Raw genomic sequence first — 22,015 nt, forward strand, 5'->3', positions numbered from 1 at the left:
TACCAATGGCATTTTTCATAGAACTAGAACAAAAATTTCACAATTTGTATGGAAACACAAAAGGCCCCGAATAGCCACAGCAATCTTGAGAAAGAAAAACGGAGCTGGAGAAATCAGGCTCCCTGACTTCAGACTATACTACAAAGCTCCAGTAGCCTTGGGATGCAGATCTTTTTCTCTACATTAAATGAACTCGGCTTTGCCTATGTCTATTGATGGCTTTCAGTCAATTACATCCTTGTGACACTAGAGACAACTGTGTCAGTATTTATCTTCATGTGCTATTATAGAATTGAATTTTAAGATCTTGTGCTGAACTTATTATCTATGAAATTTATTAGGAAGCAAAAAAAAAAAAAAAGGAAATTTAGCTTGTCAATAGAATCCTGGAAGTTAGTATATTCTATGGAGATAAGATATCCTGGTTCTTGAATCTTCAATTTAAAATTCCCTAGAGCCAGTGGGTTTCACAGCTTCCCCAGAGAGTGTGAGCAGGGTGAAAACGAATTGCCCTGTGGCTTTAGGAACACTGAAGCTTGGTGCATAACTCCGGAGGAAGCACACAATCCTGTGATTACCAGTACTAATGAGGTGCTCCAAACTGTATCAATTTCCTCTGTGGTTACCTGAGCGTGTCTCTTATTTTTTGGAGAATTAAAGAGAGGTTTCATTAAAAAAAATTTTTTTTTTCTTTCTGAAACCTGTTTTCACGTGAACCTCCTTCCCATGAGCTTATTATCATGAGTATAATGGCCAGTGAGGAAAAAATGTAATATTAAACTGTGGAATGGAACTTGCCACCTAAAAGCTGCATTCTTTAGAGATAAAACTAGTAATCAATTGGAAATCAGCCAAGATATTTGACAAATATAAGTTTGCATATTTATAGGATAAACAGCAGACTGAAATCTGAGCTTCTAAAGAACAGGGACAGGGAATGGTTAAGCAGCACCCAGAACATTGCTCCTCTCACCACTCATATTCCTCATACATAAGCGCATGTGTTGTTACCTGCCGCAAACATAATCCTTCCATATCTCAATTATCCTTCCAAATTTAAAGTCAGATAATCTAATCTGCCAGCATCCTTAAATCTTATATAAAAATAGACATTTTCTACTAATTGCTATTTTCCAAGTTACAGAAGAACCACAGATAGAAAACAACATCATTGTTTATTGAAGTGTATAGTTTCATCTACTTCATTCTTTTTCTTGAAGACTTTGCCACCATGTAGTTAACAAATAATACATCAACTAAAATGTACAGCAACACTCCTGGAGTTTGAACAGATTGTGTTTAGTTTGCTTCTTCTCTTTAACAATATCCACACTACCTGCTATCCAAAATACCAGGGCATCAACCTCTAATAACCCAACACCAGTGACATTGTTAAACTTCTTAATATCATGAATTTAGGTATGTTTAATACTAAAAGCAAATACAAAGCACAGTATGTCCGCATTTTTTTTTGTTAGAACTCTAACAGTGATTTCATTGAAAATAGTTAAAAATCTATCATATTCAGCTCTCACAGTTAAACAATTATCTGTGGAGAAAGTCAAGCAAAACTTTAGCTCCTAATATCTGCCTGAATTATCTATATATTAGTAGATAATTATGTAATCTACTCTTACAACTTCAGATTGCACACAGCATTGAAATGATTAGGTCTCCACGATTTAAGCAAAGGGATGCCTTGAAATAGGTGGATAATTTGGGCAAAGGACATGCAATTGCTGAAGCAGAAACATAAACTATGAAAACAAGAGTATTACAATCTGAATTAGCAATTACTTCCAATCTCCATTTTACTTCATTGCACATGGCCAGTATTTAACCATTAGGCTTGTTGATTCTTTGGCATTAACCAATGACATAACACCATCATAATTCTCACACACACACATTAATACAATTCTTTTCCATTAGTGTGTATTAGTTCAAGTAATAGGCAGACTTAGGGAAATTATAGTTTAAATTGGGTAGCAATAATGTAGAAATATTGTTTACTAATCCAATTCCAAAAATCACCTCATTTTCTTCCCTTGTCCCCCCAATCTCAAAATACATCGAAAAAAATGTACTTACACTGCACGATGAGCTGCACCAAGGCTTCTCTTGGTTTCACATTAAATCCATTGTACTGGCTGGTCTGACATCGGTACATTCCTGACATTTCCCTAGATACATTCACAATCCTCAGTGTTCCATCATAACTCTCCATTTGCATTGACCCATCAGGCATTGCAACTTCTTTATCCGCTCTAGACCAAAGGATGATGGGTTTAGGTTTTCCAGTTACTTGACACTGCAGTTCTATTGTGTCCCCTTCTCTGGTGACCAAAGGTGATTTTTCCTGTGGAACAGTCAGATTGGGTGGAACTTGAAATGGGAAAAAGAAAATTTTTCAAGGTTAGTATGTACTGGTAAAGCATACTCAAACACAGAAAATCATAAGGAAACAACTTCTGCTGGTTGAAGATGTGTGACAATTCAGATGACAAAAATTAGAGACCTTGGGGATAAGTGGCACTTACCCTCACTTAAAATAATTCTAAATTGTTTTCGTAGAACTTTCTCAAATGAGGTCTTCAAACATTAGCAAAATAAATAAAGCATTACATTGGACGTGAATGTTCAACATAAGAACAATGTACTCAATGACTTGTCATTATCGGCCATTAACTGGGTCTTTAATATCTGCATTTCACAGAAGAGTGATCTTACTTGCTGAGGTAAGATTTAGCTTTTCAGTCTCCTGCTTCCTATGCTGTTATCTCTTATCCAAGGATGCTATAAGAAAGGGATAAGAGATATTATAGACTTAGCAGGCACAGTAAATGCAATAGGAAAGAGAAAAGGAACCTCTGATATAAAACCAGAAGTTCTAAATTTGGTTTAGAAACTGTTGCCAAACTGCTAAGGTTTAGGATTCGTTCTCTCCCTCGAGGAAATGAAATGGAACAACTGACTACAATGCCACACTCTGACAATCCAGTGTATTGTTCTTTCTGACTTTTAATATTTTTTGACCTTTTAATTTCAAATGATTTCACTTTAAGATTTTGAGATCACTGTAAATAGTTTGTCATGATGCTGTCACGATTTCTGTAAAATTAATTTTAAATGAGGTTTCAAAAATATATTTCAATAATCTAAGAATTTAATTTTCTCAAGTAAAGCTAATTTCTGATTTTACTGAAGATATTTATGAGGAAATTAGATTGATTTTACAGGAACTTACCTTACTGTGCTGGAATATATTTATGTTAGGGTTTGGTGAAAAATGAACTAATAAGAGGCAAGCACTACTCAATGAGTTTTCCTACAAACAATATCACCTGTTCCACTGGAAGACTTTTACTTCTCATACAAATGTGTATGAAGTCAAAAGTATTTATGCAATAGGACATCTATCAAAAAAGCATGGGCTAAATTAGAATGGCAGAATAAGAATAACCAGAAATATATGAATAATTCTATCCTTGTGATAAATGTCATATGCTTCCCCTCTTTCGAGTTAATACTGAATATGGACAAAAAGGCAAAGGTTTTATTCTTCCTTCTAGCATTACTGTGCTCCAGTGCCCAGGAACAAAAACAGATATAATTAATTTTTAAAGTATTTTTCAACTAATGTTGAAATGTTGTTCCTCTTTATTACACATAGAGAAAAATAAATTTAAGTACAAAGTGATATGAGAATTAGTTATCTTGCTATTTAAATATCTTCATGTCTTTTTCATTTAATTCCTTCATTTACTTCTAATTTAAAAAAACAAAGTAAATAATGCTAGCATCTTAGAAATCAGAAAATACAAAACATTAACACCACTACCTTCTTGAAGTAGATATATATATATATTCTAGGAATTGGCATTAACAAAAAACATGTTTAAAAATGGCTGCATTTTTAAAACCTACATGATTAGATAATTTACTCTTGTAAAAATAAACAACTAAATAATTTAGTTAAATAATTTGTTCTTTTTGAAGTGAACCACCAGGGAATGATGCAATTCTAAATAAGCATCATCTAGTAACAATAGGATTGAAAGAAGCTGCAGTATTTATTCACCCTCCATGAGAAAGGACACAGAATAACAGCAATAACCTCAGCATTTAACATTAATTATGCTCCTATTGTGTGCCAGGCATAGTTAGGGATTTTACATTTTCATTAATTCTCATGACAATCCTAGGATCAAATATTTAATATTAAAATTTAACAAATGAGAACACTGAGAATGAGAGGATAAATACTTTGAACAGAACTCAGATTGAGGCCAATTTATAGCAGGTGGCCAATGTAGAGATATGAACCCTGAAGCAGGCTCCAGTAAAGTATGGTGTCTGGAATGAATAACTTGAGTTAGTAATGGACTCCTCTTGCTCATAATTAGTCTGTTCTTATGGACAAACTGGAGCAATTTTACTTGCCCATCTCTTGGTTACTGTCTCAGGGACAATAAAAAAGAGTCAAGGTAGAAATGCGAGGGAGTAAATAACACATATGTTGCAAATTACCTTATCTATCTGTCTTACATCTTATATGTCTATTTTAAATATCTGTATCTACCTGTATGAGAATAATTCCTGTATATAAGTCAAAACTTCTTATAAGATATACCACTCCAAATAAATATCCAAATTATGATACATTTATGTGAAATAAATGAAAAGAAATTATACATTAAAAGATTATTTAATGGAATGTTATTATTTGAAATCGGAAGATTTCATCTCTTCCGAAAACAAACCACATGACCTTGGCCAAGCTTAAGCACTCTGAGTATGAATTTCTTCATTTTTGAAACTAAGAATTTATACTTTACCAGCTCCAAGGTTATTAGTGTTCTGACTATAGGAACAAACAGTAAAAAGTTAAAGATAGAAGTGGGGCTAATAATAAGTATCTATTTTCTAACTTAATAAGATGAATATTCAAAGATTTTATTACAATAGGCCAGTCTAACAAAAACAGATCCTTGACTAGCTATATTATTTTAAGTTTATCATGCTAGATAGTTCAAAAACTCCCTTGTTAATGTATGTTATTCATTTGTTAGATAAACTTTTCTCCCTATGTAATCAAAATTATAGAAATGTAAACCTCAGTTTCAATCTAGGTAAGTTACAAGTTGATTTTTAAATAAATTTGCTCATTTTAAAGTAAACACCAAAGCCTAATTAAAATAAAGTTTATTTTCCATCTCTTCCATGAGGCTTTTTAAATCTTGATTTCAGAGTTAACCCTTTCTTTGCAACTTTCTTGGACAAGAAGGTCTTAAAACTTGTCATAGTTTTTATAGACTTCTCTCTCTCTCTCTCCACATTAAATTTTCCATTCTCTAGAATGCTCTAAATTATTATCATAATTTTTCTGTCAGGAGATTTTGTTTGTTCTCATGAATATCTCTCTGTTTTGCATGTTTATAATGTGAACTGTAACTTTACCCCAAGGTTCCAGTCAATGATTGCAGCCTACTACTATTTTCCAAAAGTCTTGCAAATCCCCAAACCTAAGCACTATTTATTTCTTGACTTAGCTGTTAGTTAATTATCAGGACACTTGATCTGCTAATTAAAAACAATAGACTTTTCTTTGTTTCACCATCTTCTAACTCACCACTTCCAATCAGCAGCTTTGGTTTCTCTGTCAAAAATATCTCTCTTATCAGCCTATTTCTTTTCATGGCTATAGGTAGCTTTCTTAGTATAAGTCATCCTTATTTCTTCTTGTGACAGTGTCCTAAGTGGTCTTTCTGCTGCCAGTTTAATTCTTCCAGGCCTCCCGCTTCGGTGTCATAAACTTTATCATCATAAATAAAATTATGTTCCTGTAACTATGAAAACTTCATTCCTCAATGAGTGTGCTCATCATAATACTGCTTTAATTAAAAAAAATAATAATTGAAAACAGCCTGACAGATTAACTAAAAAAAATCGTGGTACAGTCACATAATAGATTATGATGCAGCCTTTTTATTTTATTTTATTTTATTTTTTTTTTTGTGGTATGCGGGCCTCCCTCTGTTGTGGCCTCTCCCGTTGCGGAGCACAGGCTCCGGACGCGCAGGCCCAGCGGCCATGGCCCACGGGCCCAGCCGCTCCGCGGCATGTGGGATCCTCCCAGACCGGGGCGCGGACCCGGTTCCCCTGCATCGGCAGGCGGACGCGCAACCACTGCGCCACCAGGGAAGCCCGATGCAGCCTTTTTAAAGGATGATGTAATAGACCCACATTTATTGACAAATATATTTATATTGTTAAGCAAGAAAAACATGCTAGTGAGTAGCATGAATAGCTACAACCACTATTAAAAAGTGAGTAAAACATGTTACTGAGCAGTATGTACAGTATCACATTTTTATATAAAAAAAAGACATATGCTGACTGATAACAGAGTTTCTTAAAGGGAGAATATACATGATTCATCTTTATACTTGCAGCATCCCACACTCTATTTTACACATAATAGGAACTCAGTAAAAATGTTTATACCAAATGTACAAATTAAGACAGTGAAGCAGTTGAGCACTGATTTATGGAAGAGAACAAGATTTACATGGGGAAAAATGCAGACGAAAAGAAAGACCAGAAGGAACTATACCAAAACACTAACAGTGGTTCTCTCTGAGTGTGGGATTATTGGTAAATTTGTTCTTTTGTATATTGTTCATTTTTCATTCTTCTACAATATGTGCTATGCATATTAGCATATTATAGTCTTCAAGAAGCCAGCCCAGAGAAAATTAAAATGTTAATGCAATCTATTATCCAAAGCTCATTTGATGAAAACTCTACTTTTTAATAACAAAAAGTGTAACACTCCGGACACGGTATTCTAGAAACATAGTCTTAGAAATGCTCCTCTAGAATCACTCACTCCTACAACACTCATCACTTAGTTTCACTGACTAGTGAACCTCAGTGCCCTTGCAGTTCTTTCCTGTATTTGGCAAGTCAGGCCCTTGTCTTCTAGCACCCCCTATCTGCCCCGTGTGTTGAGATTCAGTTCAAAGTTACCACTTATGTGATGATACTTTGCCTACCCGTAGGCTGAGTTTGCTGCTCACTCTTCTTGACCACATATTACGTTGTATACCCATTTAACCTGTACTCGAAGCTTCACCCTGTATCTTCTTCCATATCTATATCCCTGACCAGATAGCTCCTTGAAGGCACAGAGTGTCTAACTCTATCTCTAAAGCCTGATGCCCTGCTTTCCTGGATGGCACAGACCAGGAAGTCATGAAATAATTGAGGAAGGAAGAGGGGGAGAGAGGGCAAGAGGGTAAGAAGGGAAAAAGATTAAAATCTGTGAATATAAAAGAAATAAATGTAATAGATAAAAATCATGAACATTTAAAAAAAGTAATAAATAACAATGAAACGTAATAATTCTATATAATTAGTAATCCACACAACTAGTAGAATCTCCTCTAAAATATAGTTAGTATAGATTTCAGATGCAGTAGATCTTCAAATCTGTGAAGGTGTGTGAGAGATAAGAGAGTAAAAAAAGGATTCATACAGTTTTCCTTTTCTTTCTCCTTTCATTTAAGATTTGGATAGATAAGTTGTAAATTTAAAAAACAAATGAACAGAAAACAAACAAAAGAGCCAATTTGAGGACATGACATTTAATTTTGTCATGATGTTTTTATGCTCTTTCTCTAATCAACTAATTATTTTTTTCTTAAAATATTGACTCACAATGAAAACGTTAAATTAAGTAGAAAAATTTGAAATGTCTGCACCTTGTGAGGTTTATTCATAATGCATTTGCTAGAAAAAAGGCTCTCCTAATAAAAACATAAAGATACATTCTTTGACATATAGTCTATACACTGTCCTTGCTTTGATTTTTCTTACCTGAAATGCTACTGTAGGAGATGCTATAATCAGAGAAACTTAAAAAACATGGTATGGCACCAAAACTTCTCATTCCAAACATAAAAAAAAATAGACAAGTAATATGAACAAACTGGTTCTCTGTCAACTTTTCCACTATATCACAGACTGTAAAATAAAGTAAGTATAGAAAATAAAAATGCTTCCATTTCTTCATTGGGAAGGAAGGTGAGGAAATTTAATCTTCAGTTTTTACTCAGAAAATGGCTGGCTTATTTTTCCTACTCAGAAGAATACAGGGGAAGGTTAGTTCATCTCAACTACATGAAAAAATATCATGCTGTTTGAAACAAAGACGTAAGAATATGCTTATTATGAACTTATTGGTTTAACTATGTAAATACGCATAGTGCACTTTAATAGTAGATGTTTAAACAAAAGATATACTTCTTCTAATACATTATAATTTTTTATAATAAACTAAGTAATAAGTAGAATTGTCTCCAGAAGGACAACCAGACTCATATTTTCAAGAATCTTAAAATAAGTATGGCACTAATTTAATCATAGTTGAATTTAGGGGGAGAAGTAGTTTATAGCACATATGTATGTTCCAGAGTAGAATGTATAATCTACATTTAAAGCATAAGTAAATAAGACCAAAAATATTGTGTTTATGAAAGTGAACCCCAGAAATCAGAATTCAAGAATTCTCATGCTGACTAGGTATATATACACACATGTAAAAAAGTTAAGACTCAAGTAAATAGTGAATTTGTAGACTCAACTAATCCAAATGAACCAAACGTATTGTATTATTTAACCTACAAAAACAACAGGTGAGGTAAAAAAAAATTATTATAGACTTGACATGAGTTTCATCCTTGGTGATCTACTGATTGAAACTCCAAGGTTAGCTATATCCTTATTGCAGACCACATAGTTTTAAAGGAAAGATACCTCTATCACACTTGAGTGCTTTCTCAGTGTCCGAGTCAGCAGTTCTCAAAATTTTTTTCCAACACACTGCAGATTAGCTTTGTAAGCATGAGACTTGCACATGGATATAGTCAGATTTTGAGGTTTTGAAAAATCAGAAAGTAATTTTACATGGAAGTAAAGAACTGAATAGTTTGCAATTGCAACCACTATCAATGGCACATCAGTAATACCTTCTCATAATGGACTATGGGATAAGTAAGATAAGCCTTTGGTTAAGTGAAATTGTCAGCATCTTGTAACTCCACTCAATTTTCTTCCATTCAATTAAGTATCTTCAATGTAAGTGAGAATAATATCAATACTGTAATCTGTATTTTAAAACCTCCATACACTAATAGTGGAACTATTCTAATTCTCATGCACCTCATAGCTGATTTGATGAGCACACACTAAGATTGGAATAACTGCCTTAATACATGGAATTTTTAAGAATAAGTGGTCATTGAGAAATATTCATATGATGATATACGGTAAATTTGAGAATTCCCTTCAACTTAAAAATAATTCTAATCCAAATCTCCAAAATACTTTTTAAACTAATAAGCTTGACCCATTTTCTTAATAATTATATGTCAATTAAAATGTATAGTAAGATGTGCTTGAAAAACATTCGAGGTGACAAAAGAAATCCAACATGCTAAAGACTCCTCATTTACTAATGGATTTGCTCATATTTGCTTTCTTTTAAAGACCATGACGGGTAACAATATTTAATGAAAGACAGAGACACTCTAGAGCTCATTTCTCATGAAAGGAATAAAGGTTGCCAATGGATACTTCCTGTTTTGTAAAAACACAGAGACAATATGGTGATTTACATGATATGCAGCACATAGAGTATTTTTGCAATTGTTGTCGTTTTAAAATATGCAGAACTTCCCTGAGCCAAAGGTTAATATAATAATATATTGCATTGCTGCACTTCCTTCTGAATTATCTTCCCCTGTATAAATGAATCACTAAAATCGAATTAACAAATGCTTCTTCCTCCTCCTAAAAATATCTTACCATTTCTGAATTATTCTCTCTTAAAAATCCTATTATTCTACTATTCAAATAGCTTTAGTCGCTCCCCATTTTCTAGAACGTCTAAATCCCATTGCTTATTTTCCATTTTACCTGCCAACCCTTATTAAGCCATAGCGCTTCTGTGAAAAGCTCGCTATTCAATTTTGATAGGTCTCTTGGTCTGCTTAAAACTTGGTTCATTTCCTATTCCTTGCCTTCCTTCCTTACTCCTTGCCTTCCTTCCTTCACTCCAGGAATGACTTCCCTGCCATAATACCCATCCAATGATTTCCCATTCTTCTAAAACCCAACTGAAACTTCCTGTTCTCTTAAGTCTCCTGATTTCTTTATCTTTTATTCATCCTCTATGTCTCTGAATTATAGTGTATCTGATTTATTCTATCTATATCATGACAAAATGTCTACTCTTTTACATATGTAGCCAAAACCTTCTGAGGTCAGTACTAGGCTTTATCTATTTCCTCAGAAAATAGCTCCCACACCATGTGATATTTTAAAGTATTTTAGAGGTGCTTAATAAATTCATGATTGATTGATGGAGCAGCAATCAAGGTTACTAAGCAACCAAAGTAAGAAAACTATTGATGAATAATCACCTCTTGATTATCAAAGGCTTAATTATAAAGTATATAAATTTCAAGATCATTTTCACACATCAACTCTATTTTTAGTTTAAAAAAACCACAAAAACAATAGGTTTTCATAAAGTTAGCACGTATACTAGATTTTAATTTGGGCATAATAATGAAACAGGGAGGTAAAATATTGGAAGTATTTGGTAGTATTGAGTAATTTATCCATGCTATGGCTTTCCTCTATCATCAATTTTTTAAAAAGCCTACTTAGCTCTACAACAGAATGTCCATTTGGACCCATATTCTAAGACTTATATTACTTACAGTCTTGTGGGTAAATCATACATGAAATAGGCACTTATTTTTCAACATGCCATCATACCATATGGTAAGATTACTGTTTTTGTCCATAATATGAATAAGCATAAATACATCTCTTATCATACTCTGTAAATAAAAACTGCCTTTTCTGCACTGACATACACACTTTTTTTTTTACTGACTCACCTATAATAAATGAGGAGATGCTAATAAAACAGTACTGACAATGTTTTACAAATCTAGCTATAGAGAAAGAAGAAAGCATGTATTAAAAACAAACATGAGGTTAAAATAGCACGGTGTTTGCATTTTGAAATTCTTAGGGGAAATGTGCATGCACGCACATACACACACCCATACATACACACATGCACAATGCTTATTTTTAAAAGAGTTATAGAAAATCTTATTACAATGGTATTGTTAGTTATTTGAAACATATGGGGAGAGGCAGAATCCTGAAGTGTAGCAACTCTGGAGAATTTAGTATTAGAAGATGGAGGACATGCAGTGCCATTCAATCAGGAAAACAGGTTTGGCAGGCAACAGTTATGGCTGTTCCAATTTCCCTCTCCCAGCAGGTGTTGCTATGGCACAAGAATAGCCTCCGAGGGATTCAGTGGAACACAAAGTGTAAGATGAAAGAGCAAAAGAGAAAATCATTCTTTGAGTGGCATTCATATTTTCTCTGCTACACAAGCTACAAGGCCAGTTGCAAATGAATACAGGTTCTATTCTTGCTGCCTCATAAACAGATAAGTGAAGGGGACCTTAAGCTGGGGTTGCTTATGGAGCATTTGCTTAAGTTTAGTTTTCAAGTATCTTGAATTGCTATGATCTTCACATAATTTGGTTTGCTAACTTGAGCTTATAGTAAAATATTTTCTAGAATCATTAATATAAATCTATATCAACAATACAATTTTTTGCTGACATTTTTGGGAAAAGATGTGAAAGCATATCTCTTTTCTGAGTTTTACCTCCCTTTCCTGACTTATTGTATGTGTTTCTCGTGTACTGAAATACAGAAATGAACGACGGTCACTGACTAATTATGCAAAGTCTCGCATGTGAAAAACTTGTTTTCTTTGAGACAACTAAATAAAAAAACAGGACCAAGATAATTCTGCTTGCTAGTGACTCGGATTATGTTAACATTTTACCAAGCTAGGAATCTGAACTAGACTGAGAGGAACTTGCTTTTTTCTGTAATAAGAAAGGAGAGATTATAATAGTCAAAATCTCAAATAAAGTGCTAAGATCTTTAATTACTAAGATATGACCAGGTCATTTGATGAAAAGATAATCAATCTATAATCATTTCTGGGAAATAGGGGACCAATTCCTCAACTTAACTCTCTACTGTTAATCAAGTTCCATTTCATGTTTGGTATATATTTTTTTCAATAATGCAGAGTAAAGGTGGAAAACTATAGTTAATTGGGTATAAACAATTGATTAAGAATTTAAACTTGAAAAGTTGAATACCACATTCTATACATGTATTATACAAACTAAACGTACCAAACAGGAAAGAGTCCTATAGCTTAGAAGTTAGCTCAGAGATTCCCAAATTCCTGGAATTCTGATATTCCATTACACATTTGTGTTCTTGCCTACTCACTCTTGAAAATGGTGCCATGATTTATCCAAATATATTTAAATGTGTGTATAAATGCACTATCCCTTAAATTAACATTATGGGAGTAACAAAAGCAGAACTGCATGTATGAAAACTTATGCCCTAGGCTGGAGCTATTACCGATTCATTTTAATACACATTTTTGAGCCCCTCAAATAGGTAAATATGCTTAAGACTGGGGGAAAGAGAGATAAATTAGACCTTTAACTACTTTTAAAACTTTCAGTATGCATTATGGAAGCTGATAAATAGGGAGAATTCTCAGTAACTGATAACTGCTCACAATCCTTTTTAAATCAGAAGGCCTTTTTTAATTGACATGTATAGTCTGGAAGAGTTGTAAGTGTACAAGATTAGAAATTTGACTTGGACACAGGGCCTAACCACTTACTAGCTGTGCAATCTTGGATTGTCTTAATCTGTTTTCTCATCAGCAAATAAGGCTGAGGAAAAGGAGAATTTAATGAGAATTTAAAGATAAAATGGCATAATGCACATTAGAGCATCCTCTGAAGTGTAAAGTATTTCAAGTTGTGTAATATACTTGTAAAGAGCTAGGCTCAGGTCTGGCAGCTTAGATTCAGATCTCAGCTCTACCACCTATTAGCTGCATGACCTCAGGAAAGTTATCTAACCAGTATCTCTCAGTTTAAGTAAAGTGAATATAATATTACCTACTTCAATTTTCTTTTTTTAGAATTAAGCAGTATAATACACATAAAATCTTGAACACAAGGTCTCTTATATAGTAAACACTCAATATATGTTAGTTATTATATTTTCTCCTCAATGCCTTTAATTATGGTGATATCAATGACTGTATTTTATTGTTCTGCATATATTTCTATACTGAGGGCAAATATTTTGTTTTATTCATACCTGTGATGTCTCAAGTACTGAACATGGTTACACATAGGGTCAACAAAATATTTTATAAATTTTATATATATATATATATATATATATAATTACCATTGTCAGCTGTCTTGGAAATATGTGTTCATTTCAGATGAGGACACTATTTGAAGAAGATAATATTTTGGAAAGGACAGGAGTGAACCTTTTTAATCTGAGTAGTCAGAGGCAACCCCCAAAGCCATCCAAGGAAAGAAGGTGCAGATTTCTGCCATTAGATATAATAATTTGAACTGTGTGTTTGCACTGTATTATAAAATGGCACATAATACAGATATCCTAGCGCCCGTTCTATTCCTATGAAGTAATGAGGTTTGGACATTCCTCAATACATCTATCTCTATCTTATGAAGATGACAAAATGTCATTGCTGTACATTTTCACAAAGGTCAGGGTGTTGCCATGAAAACTGGGAACGAATAAGTGAAAAGGAACTGTCTGATCATGTTAATTATGTGATTGCTTTCCTGTGGGTGAAGGAATTCTAAATTAAAAGGAGGATAAGCTATACATTATATATCAAAAGTGCAATGAAAGCACAGCCAAAGAAAGATGCTTTAAAGAAATCCACAGTTTATTTTATTTTCTAGAGCAGGGGTCCCCAATCCCTGAGTCGTGGACCGGTACTGGTCCGCGGCCTGTTGGGGAACCGGGCCGCACAGCAGGAGGTGAGCAGCAAGCGGGTGAGCGAGCGAAGCTTCATGTGCCGCTCCCCATCGCTCGCATTGCCTCTGGAACCATCCCGCCCCCTCCTCCGCACACCATGCCCAGTCTGTGGAGTAATTGTCTTCCACGAAACCTGTCCCTGGTGCCAAAAAGGTTGGGGACCGCTATTCTAGAGCACCTGTTGCTCACAGTGATAAACTCTTCAGTGCCTAATGGCTAGAAAAATCAATTTACTTCTATAATACAAAGGCCATTTGTCTCCTTGTAGAATCCATCTGACATTGTTTGGCCTCTTATACATGATCACTCTGAACAATGCCTGTGGTTTACAAATTCCCTAATTACATCACTGATTATGTACTACTGAATATGCCTTATCCTGTAGAAAGAGACACTATCACCATTTTAATAAACATTTTGACATAAAATGAAGCTGGCCCTTTCATACTTTGTCAAGAGCAAAGTCGAACAACCAGTGAACACCATGTTCCATCAAAAGATCAGGACCACATGTTCTTTAGAGCAAATGAGGTTTAATTAGCAGATCCATTAGCAGAGAACTGGTCAGTTAAAACACAGGAGAAGGGTTTCCTTATAACACATGGACACTTTATTAACAAATATTCTACAAATGCATGATTGTATTTTATGATCCATTCTGCCAGTCTGTAGAAGTATAGAATGCTACAGTAAAAATATGGGCCTAATTTTAAAACCACATAAAAACTCATATAATGTCATTGATTGGAATGATATATAACTCATTCTAAGCTAATAAGTGTGAATAGAGTTTAGTACCATTAATATAGTTTTACATTCCATTTTATTCCTAAGCAAGGATATTTCCGTTTAAATGTCAACTAAATACATTTTGTTTACAAGTATTATTTAGATAGTCTTGGTGAAAGTGGACTACTTATGTTTCATTTATAGTGAACTGTAATTCATACTAAATGCATTTTAGAGTGCAGACATTTGAACTCCTTGTCATTTTATTATTTCTACTTCACGTATTTAAATTACCAATATATTTCATACTGTGCATAGACCTTTCTTAAAAGTGCAATGATATGCTTTTAATTTCACATCTTTTTAAATCTCATCATTATGGTAGAACATCCCTAAAATTTGGGAAATTATGATGTATTTACCTGATTTATTTATGTACTCAGAGGAATCTGGTGTCCTCAGTTCTTCCCTTCCCCTGCAAACTATTTTCTTGTCTCCTTATCTAAAGCTTTCAGTTCTGAGCCTAGGCTGTCTCTTAGGCTGACTTTCACCCAGCAGGACCACCCAGGCTCCAATTCTTTAGTCAGAGAAGTAAGAAGGCAGACATGCCATGATTTGGGTTTTCTGAAATGGATTCACTTAACAAAAATATTTACATTTCTCACAGTTTATCCCTGGAGTCTGAAAACTCATTACGTGTGCTTGTTCCATTGAGAAGCTGTGTGTTTTGTGTAAAGAACCTGGGTTTTGCAGTCAGAATTGACCTATGTTCAACACTTTGAAATGCTTCAGCATATGCTAATAGTTTACTTCTTAAATTGGGTGTGGATATATATGTGTGTAAACTATTTAAGCTTCATGCTTACAATTCATGCATTTTTCTATGTTTTTGTTACGTTGGTATAAAAGTGAAAAAAATACTTCACCATAGAAAATGTGATCTACACTTGCGTGCTGCAAGTTTTAATGTATAGACTAGGGTTACTTTAATATGTAATTCATGCCACTCAGGAGTACACATCCCTAGATGTGGTTAGGCAGCATTTTAAAGACACAAACCCTGGGTCCACTCTTCTCAGGAAGCTAGAACAAGACAAGTATCATCATGTTGAGGTGCCCTAGAGAATTTTTAACCTAGCATAATGCTGAAAGTGGTCTCCTTTGGTGAAATGAATGTTGCTCAATCTATGCACGTAGGTTAGAACAGGGTAAGGCCATGCCCCATTTTAGTGAGAGGAATATGAGATGAGCAAATGGGACCTGACATCCTAACACTCTTTGAAGCGGTGTTCTCAGAGTAGGGGAGAGTATTGTGCCCCACTATCAACCCAACACATGGTCACATGAACCAACTAGAATATTACCTGAATTCCTTTTAGAATATTTTAATACCTGCCTACAGTGATCTTTTGATGCAAGGCCCTTGTCAAAGGCCATAACCGAATATCAGAATCACCTGCGATAGTAAAGGGACATACCCATTTAACGTAAGATGCTGAAAGCTTATACTGAATTTGGAATCTGAGATTGTAAACTTGAATCAGGTTATGGCTATAGGAAGTGAACAAGTACCTAAGCTTTGGGGTCCCATTTCCCTCTCTATAAATGGAAGGCACTAGGTAATCTATAAACGTCCTCAGTATTTAAAAACGATGCCAATAACTGAGACATTTAGAAATCTTTTTAAAATGTTTTACAAAATAGGTATATGGGGACCTGCCCCAATAATCTTTTATTTTTATTTAAAAATAGATATTCAGAATTCATAAATATCCTCAAATTGTGCCACCAAAATCCTAATTGTAATGATTTTCTAAATTTATTTAATCTCTTTGCTGAGCTCACTGATATCCCACAATGAAGGATGAAAAATTCAGACTGTAAAAACTAATGAGGCCCTTTTTATATATTAAAATGAATTCATTTGCAAGCAGATTTTCAGGGGAGAGTCCTTTGCACTAATGGTAGTTCTAACTTCTATTTTGGAGCTATTGTAAGAAATAGCTTTAAGACATTCCAAACTGTAAAATGAAACCTAGTCACTACAAACAAATTATATCACTATAATAATTGTTCTATCTAATGCCAGAAATCTAGGATTCTAGATCTTTTGCTATCACATAGACCAAAATGGCGATCAAACTGTTAGTCTATGGATCTAGTCTCTATGGCTAATTCTATTTATTTCTCTGTTCTTCAATTGATAATGGTAGCTTGGTAGTGTCATCTAAAAATGACATAAAAATTCCAAGTGTTATCATAATCATATCAGTAGTGAATCTAATACCACTCCCCACATCTCTATCTTCTCCTCTAGTCAAGAGACGAAGAGTGAGTCCTGGTATTGTAGCTTTAAATAATATACCCTGATTTACATCCATTCTCAACTATATGTCTGATGGAGACATTTATTCTTCATCAGTTAATGAATATAATTTTCATAATTCTTTCTTTAACTTGTGTAAGTTATTGCTAGTTATTATAATATTAAGTGAAAATTATGGAACTGTGTTCAGTCCTCTGGATTAGAAGAATCTCTATTCAGTCATTTAAAATTCAAATAGTTTCCATGTTCCCATTGCTTGCATTTATAAGTGGATGAAGGGTATAGGAAACATAAATTGGACATTCTTTCCTATTTCTCATTGACCTGCTCTTATCTCAATGTAATCTGGGAATTTCAAAAAGTGTTTAATTCTGCCAAGTGAAGGAAATCCTCAACACATGACACAGTAATTAGACAACAGCTAATTAACCACTGTTAAACTATGGCTTGTAAGGTAGAATCTTGGTTCTGATATTTGGGGAAGAAAGTGCTGAATATTTTAAGATGATAACTGGAGGAAAATCGTAAATCCAATGTTATTTTCATAATTAGATAGATTCAGTTTTATGAGAAAATGCAATATAAAAACATGATTAATGTTTATTCAACTACTACAGAAAATAGAGAATTAATTTAATGCAGCCAATCTTTGCATTTATGCTCTACCCAAAATAAGCAGTAGAAATACTGATATAATTTATGCTTCTCAAAACAACTTCTAACTTCCTGACAAGGCCAACTAAAAATGTTGTAAATGATCTAATTGCAAAGAGAATTAGAGTAATTGTTACTGTCTGTAAATCTCTTTCTCTCATTCTCTCTCTTTTATTTTCTCTCTCCTTCCCACCCACCTTCCCTCCTTCAATTCCCAATCCTTTCACTTGAAGAAATATAAGAGCTCACTTCCACTATCATATTCCATGCATCAATATTAAAGTACCTGAAACTTTAATATTGATGTTTATAATCTATAATTTAATATTGATGAAATATAATCTTCACATGCTGATGAAAAGGTATTGAAGGCTCTAAAGATGCTGTAAATACAGGAAGTTTCCCACTGGATATTCCCCTCTTTCATTTGGTTTCCACTGACCACTCTTTTTTTCCATTTTCTTCATGTTTTCTGCTATTTCCACCATGTCCTTGGACATTTTGTTTGTTTGTTTTTGCTTCATACTCTCTTCTTGGATAAGCTCATCCACTTCTAATTAAGGCAACTGCTTGTGAAGTCCATGTTCTACTTCTGACCTTTCTCTCGATTATTAAACCCTACTTTTTTTTTTTTGGACCATACAACAATCTTTTATTATGTATGGGTTTTTTAAATTATTTCTGCAATCTCTCCATACACAGGCAAAAAAATAAAAGTATTGTTTAGCATATTGGAACTTGCAAACTTGATCACTGAATAGAGAAGGGAAAATTATCCCTACAACACGCTTAACCAGGAGGCCAATTCATCTGCCGACCTCCAAGAACATGGAGATGAACACGATAGACAAACTGTGCCCCATCTGAACCTTCATTCACCACCATTTGATAACCCTTCTTCAGGCCCAGATCAGCAGCACATTTCTTGCCAACAATTATTAAATGTCCAAGAAGACTTTCACCATTATCTTCTGCTGCAGAAATCTGGGATATATGTTTCTTGGGTATCAACAGAAAATGTGTTGGTGCTTGAGGGGAAATGTCATGGAAAGCGAGACACTGGTCATCCTCATAAATGATTTTGGCTGGTATTTCCTTGTGAATAATCTTCCCCAAAATCGTGTCACCACCAGGCCAGGCAGCCTGAGCCTTAGCCCAACCCCTACTTTCTAATTGGTCACTAGAGAATGTTGAGAAACTTGAGAACGTTTTACCAACCTTTCAAGTACACCTAATCCCAAACCAATCTATCCTCTCAAACCTTTCCTTAAGTCCCTCATTCAGACCTAACATTCCTCAGAATGTGGCATTACCATATTCTGAACTGAAGTATAACATTTTGGAATCATAGAAGTGTAACATACTTTGGGAGGACTGGAAGAACTCATCTAAGCAAATGGCTTTCAACTATATGTTTTTAATACTGTGTGCACATGTAGGTGTTTGTGAACTTAAGTCAGAATCCCCTGTCCAAATTTAATCATAGATAAAAGTTCTATATATAAAAGAGAGATACATTTTGTTCTATGTGAAATGGCAAGGGAAATAAAAAAGGGTAAAATTCTCATCTGGTTACTTCCCTTCCCCGTGCAGTTCAGTAGACCGTGAGAATAGTTTTTAAAAATCTCTAGTTGCCACTGGAACACCATTTAGAAATCAGTTACCCAGCTGATCCCTTTATTCTACAGATGGAAAGTTTTGGGGTCCAGCCAGACATAAGGTTGCAATGTTATTAAGTGGTAAATTTGGGCCTGGACCCAAGTCCAGGGCTCTGCACACACTAAGCTGCCTGATGTTAATCAGGCACTCTCCCAATTGACTTGAGAGCATTGGTCACTGACTTAACTGCCCCTTAACGTGGTTGTGAGTGTCCCTCAGCACCTCATCTGATTCCTATCAACCTCTTCAGCTGAATAGTCTCCCCCCGCAACCTGACCACCACACACACACACTCTAATGGGCAGACTCTTTTTTTCTTATATTCCTTTTTTTCCACTCTATTTCCTCAAACTCTTTCTTAAAAGTATCCTAAAGCCATGGTGGAGAGGAAAGGAACTAAGATGTAAAGAGGTTACCTGACTTCTTAGATGTAGTTTATGAGTGAGTCTCATGCTTCTTCTACCAGCTAAGCCTTCTGTATCTTTCCCTCTCTCACCTGACACATCCATAAAGTAATACATATCTCCACTGTCTTAATTTACTTCCTAATAAAAATTTTCTGCCTCCTCTCTCACATTATCACTGACTCACTGAATACCTTCTCACAATGCAAAGGTGGTCTACAATGCTGGGAAAACAGAGGAAAAGTTTTCTTTGCCCAACTGATTGATTGTGAAGCTTCTGAAATGTCTTCTGAAACTCTCTTCTATTTTTCCACCATCTTTCCTCTGTCTCTTTTTGGAACATTGCAGATTCATCCAATGAATAGGTCCTCCTGACACCAATCTGATTATGCTGCTACCTTGATAAAATTCTGTGGTTGTTCTTAACTGCGTGAAGGAGATCTAATTAATTCATTTCCTCCTAAGATCTAGTGCCAAATAATCCCCATTCTTAATCCAGCTCAGATGCTGCCTGCTCTATGGAACTCTTACTGAATAGATTCAATAATTTCATCCTGTATGCTTCTATATGACTCTGATAGTTTATAAAGCAAATACTTGACTTTATCTGTTAATGAAAATTTTCAAGTGTATGGGATATAAAGTCCATGAACTAGACCCTATACATTTTTATTTCTTCCTATAGTCCCTTTCCTATAGTGGTTGTTTAATAAATATTTGGGGGGGTTGAATGTGCACTACATTTCATGAGTTAATCCCAGAATTGTGGATGACAGCTCTACCTAATTTCTCTTTACCATATTGGAACACTTGGCATTATTCCTACTTGAATTGTCAGTTAACCTTGCCTCTCAAATTTAAATTTTCAACCGCAATCTTCCTCCGCTAAGAACAGATTATTTAAGGCTGAGGGCTTGTAAAATAAAGGTCAGATACACCAAATGGAAGGAAAAAAATACCAGTGACATAAGCTGTAAATACTGTGTTCATCTCTTGTGGTAGGTTTCCTCTTTTTATTAAACCTCAGACGTTTTAGGAAGTCTCTGTAAACTGCTCTCATTTGATTTAACATACTTTTATTTTGTGTAATTTTAGAAATTTCTCTCCTGGGTCATTTAGCATATTCTATTGGGGCATTTGGTAAGCCTTCTGGAGGTATCTTTACTCTGAAAATATTCAAGCATGGATTTTAGAATGTTTGAATGATTGATATCAATAGGGCACTAGACTTTAGCTCCAAACAGTCTTCATCAATGTTACCTGAGGCTAAATGATAAAAACAATTATAATACAAACAATAATATCTGAAGTGGACAACTGACATTTTCTCAAACTTAATTTAGTGTGAGTATAACCATTTTTAGAAAACTTTGCTACTTTTCTTTCATGATATATATTTTTTGGCTTTTCATCTGTTCTTTTTTTTTAATTTTTGAATTTTATTTTATTTACTTTTTATACAGCAGGTTCTTATTAGTCATCAATTTTATATACATAGTGTATACATGTCAATACCAATTGCCCAATTCATCACAACAACACCCTCACCCAGCCTGCGGCTTCCCCCCTTGGTGTCCATACATTTGTTCTCTACATCTGTGTCTCAATTTCTGCCCTGCAAACCTGTTCATCTCTACCATTTTTCTAGGTTCCACATATATGCATTAATACACGATATTTGTTTTTCTCTTTCTGACTTACTTCACTCTGTATGACAGGCTATAGATCCATCCCCATCTCAACAAATGACCCAATTTCGTTCCTTTTAATGGCTGAGTAATATTCCATTGTACATATGTACCACAACTTCTTTATCCATTCGTCTGTCGATGGGCATTTAGGTTGCTTCCATGACCTGGCTGTTGTAAAGAGTGCTGCAATGAACATTGGGGTGCATGTGTCTTTTTGAATTGTGGTTTTCTCTGGGTATATGCCGAGTAGTGGGATTGCTGGATCATATGGTAATTCTACTTTTATTTTTAACGAACATCCATACTGTTCTCCATAGTGGCTGTATCAGTTTACATTCCCACCAACAGTGCAAGAGGGTTCCCTTTTCTCCACACCCTCTCCAGCATTTCTTGTTTGTAGATATTCTGATGAAGCCCATTCTAACTGGTGTGAGGTGACACCTCATTGTAGTCTTGATTTACATTGCTCTAATAATTAGTGATGTTGAGCAGCTTTTCATGTGCTTCTTGGCCATCTGTATGTCTTCTTTGGAGAAATGTCT

At 34.6% G+C, this 22,015-nt stretch overlaps 2 protein-coding genes across 2 annotated transcripts in view; both read right to left on the reverse strand.

Moving 5' to 3' along the window:
* MDGA2 (MAM domain containing glycosylphosphatidylinositol anchor 2) overlaps window positions 1–22,015 on the reverse strand; it is an 835,318-nt gene that overhangs the window by 177,777 nt on the left and 635,526 nt on the right. Inside the window, exon 8 of the mRNA XM_024118322.3 lies at window positions 2,092–2,385. Coding sequence (XP_023974090.1) covers window positions 2,092–2,385 — 294 coding nt within the window. The remainder of the gene's footprint in view (window positions 1–2,091; window positions 2,386–22,015) is intronic.
* LOC102990243 (adenosine 5'-monophosphoramidase HINT1-like) lies at window positions 18,506–20,599 on the reverse strand. Its single transcript, XM_055088813.1, has 2 exons — window positions 20,580–20,599; window positions 18,506–18,899 (listed from the first exon to the last, which is right to left on the reverse strand). The coding sequence occupies exons 1-2, from the start codon at window positions 20,597–20,599 to the stop codon at window positions 18,509–18,511; spliced, it is 411 nt and encodes a 136-aa protein (XP_054944788.1). The 3' UTR covers window positions 18,506–18,508.

The sequence above is a fragment of the Physeter macrocephalus genome, chromosome 11 (genome assembly GCF_002837175.3).
Source record: "Physeter macrocephalus isolate SW-GA chromosome 11, ASM283717v5, whole genome shotgun sequence".
NCBI classification, from domain to species: Eukaryota; Metazoa; Chordata; class Mammalia; order Artiodactyla; family Physeteridae; genus Physeter; species Physeter macrocephalus.

Excerpts from the sequence above, each read along its gene's own strand:
- LOC102990243 (XM_055088813.1), bottom strand. The coding sequence starts at position 20,599 with ATGCCAAGTGTTCCAATATG. Across the intron at positions 18,900-20,579 it reads ATGCCAAGTGTTCCAATATG|TGACCAATTAGAAAGTAGGG; the intron begins GTAAAGAGAAAT and ends AACATTCTCTAG.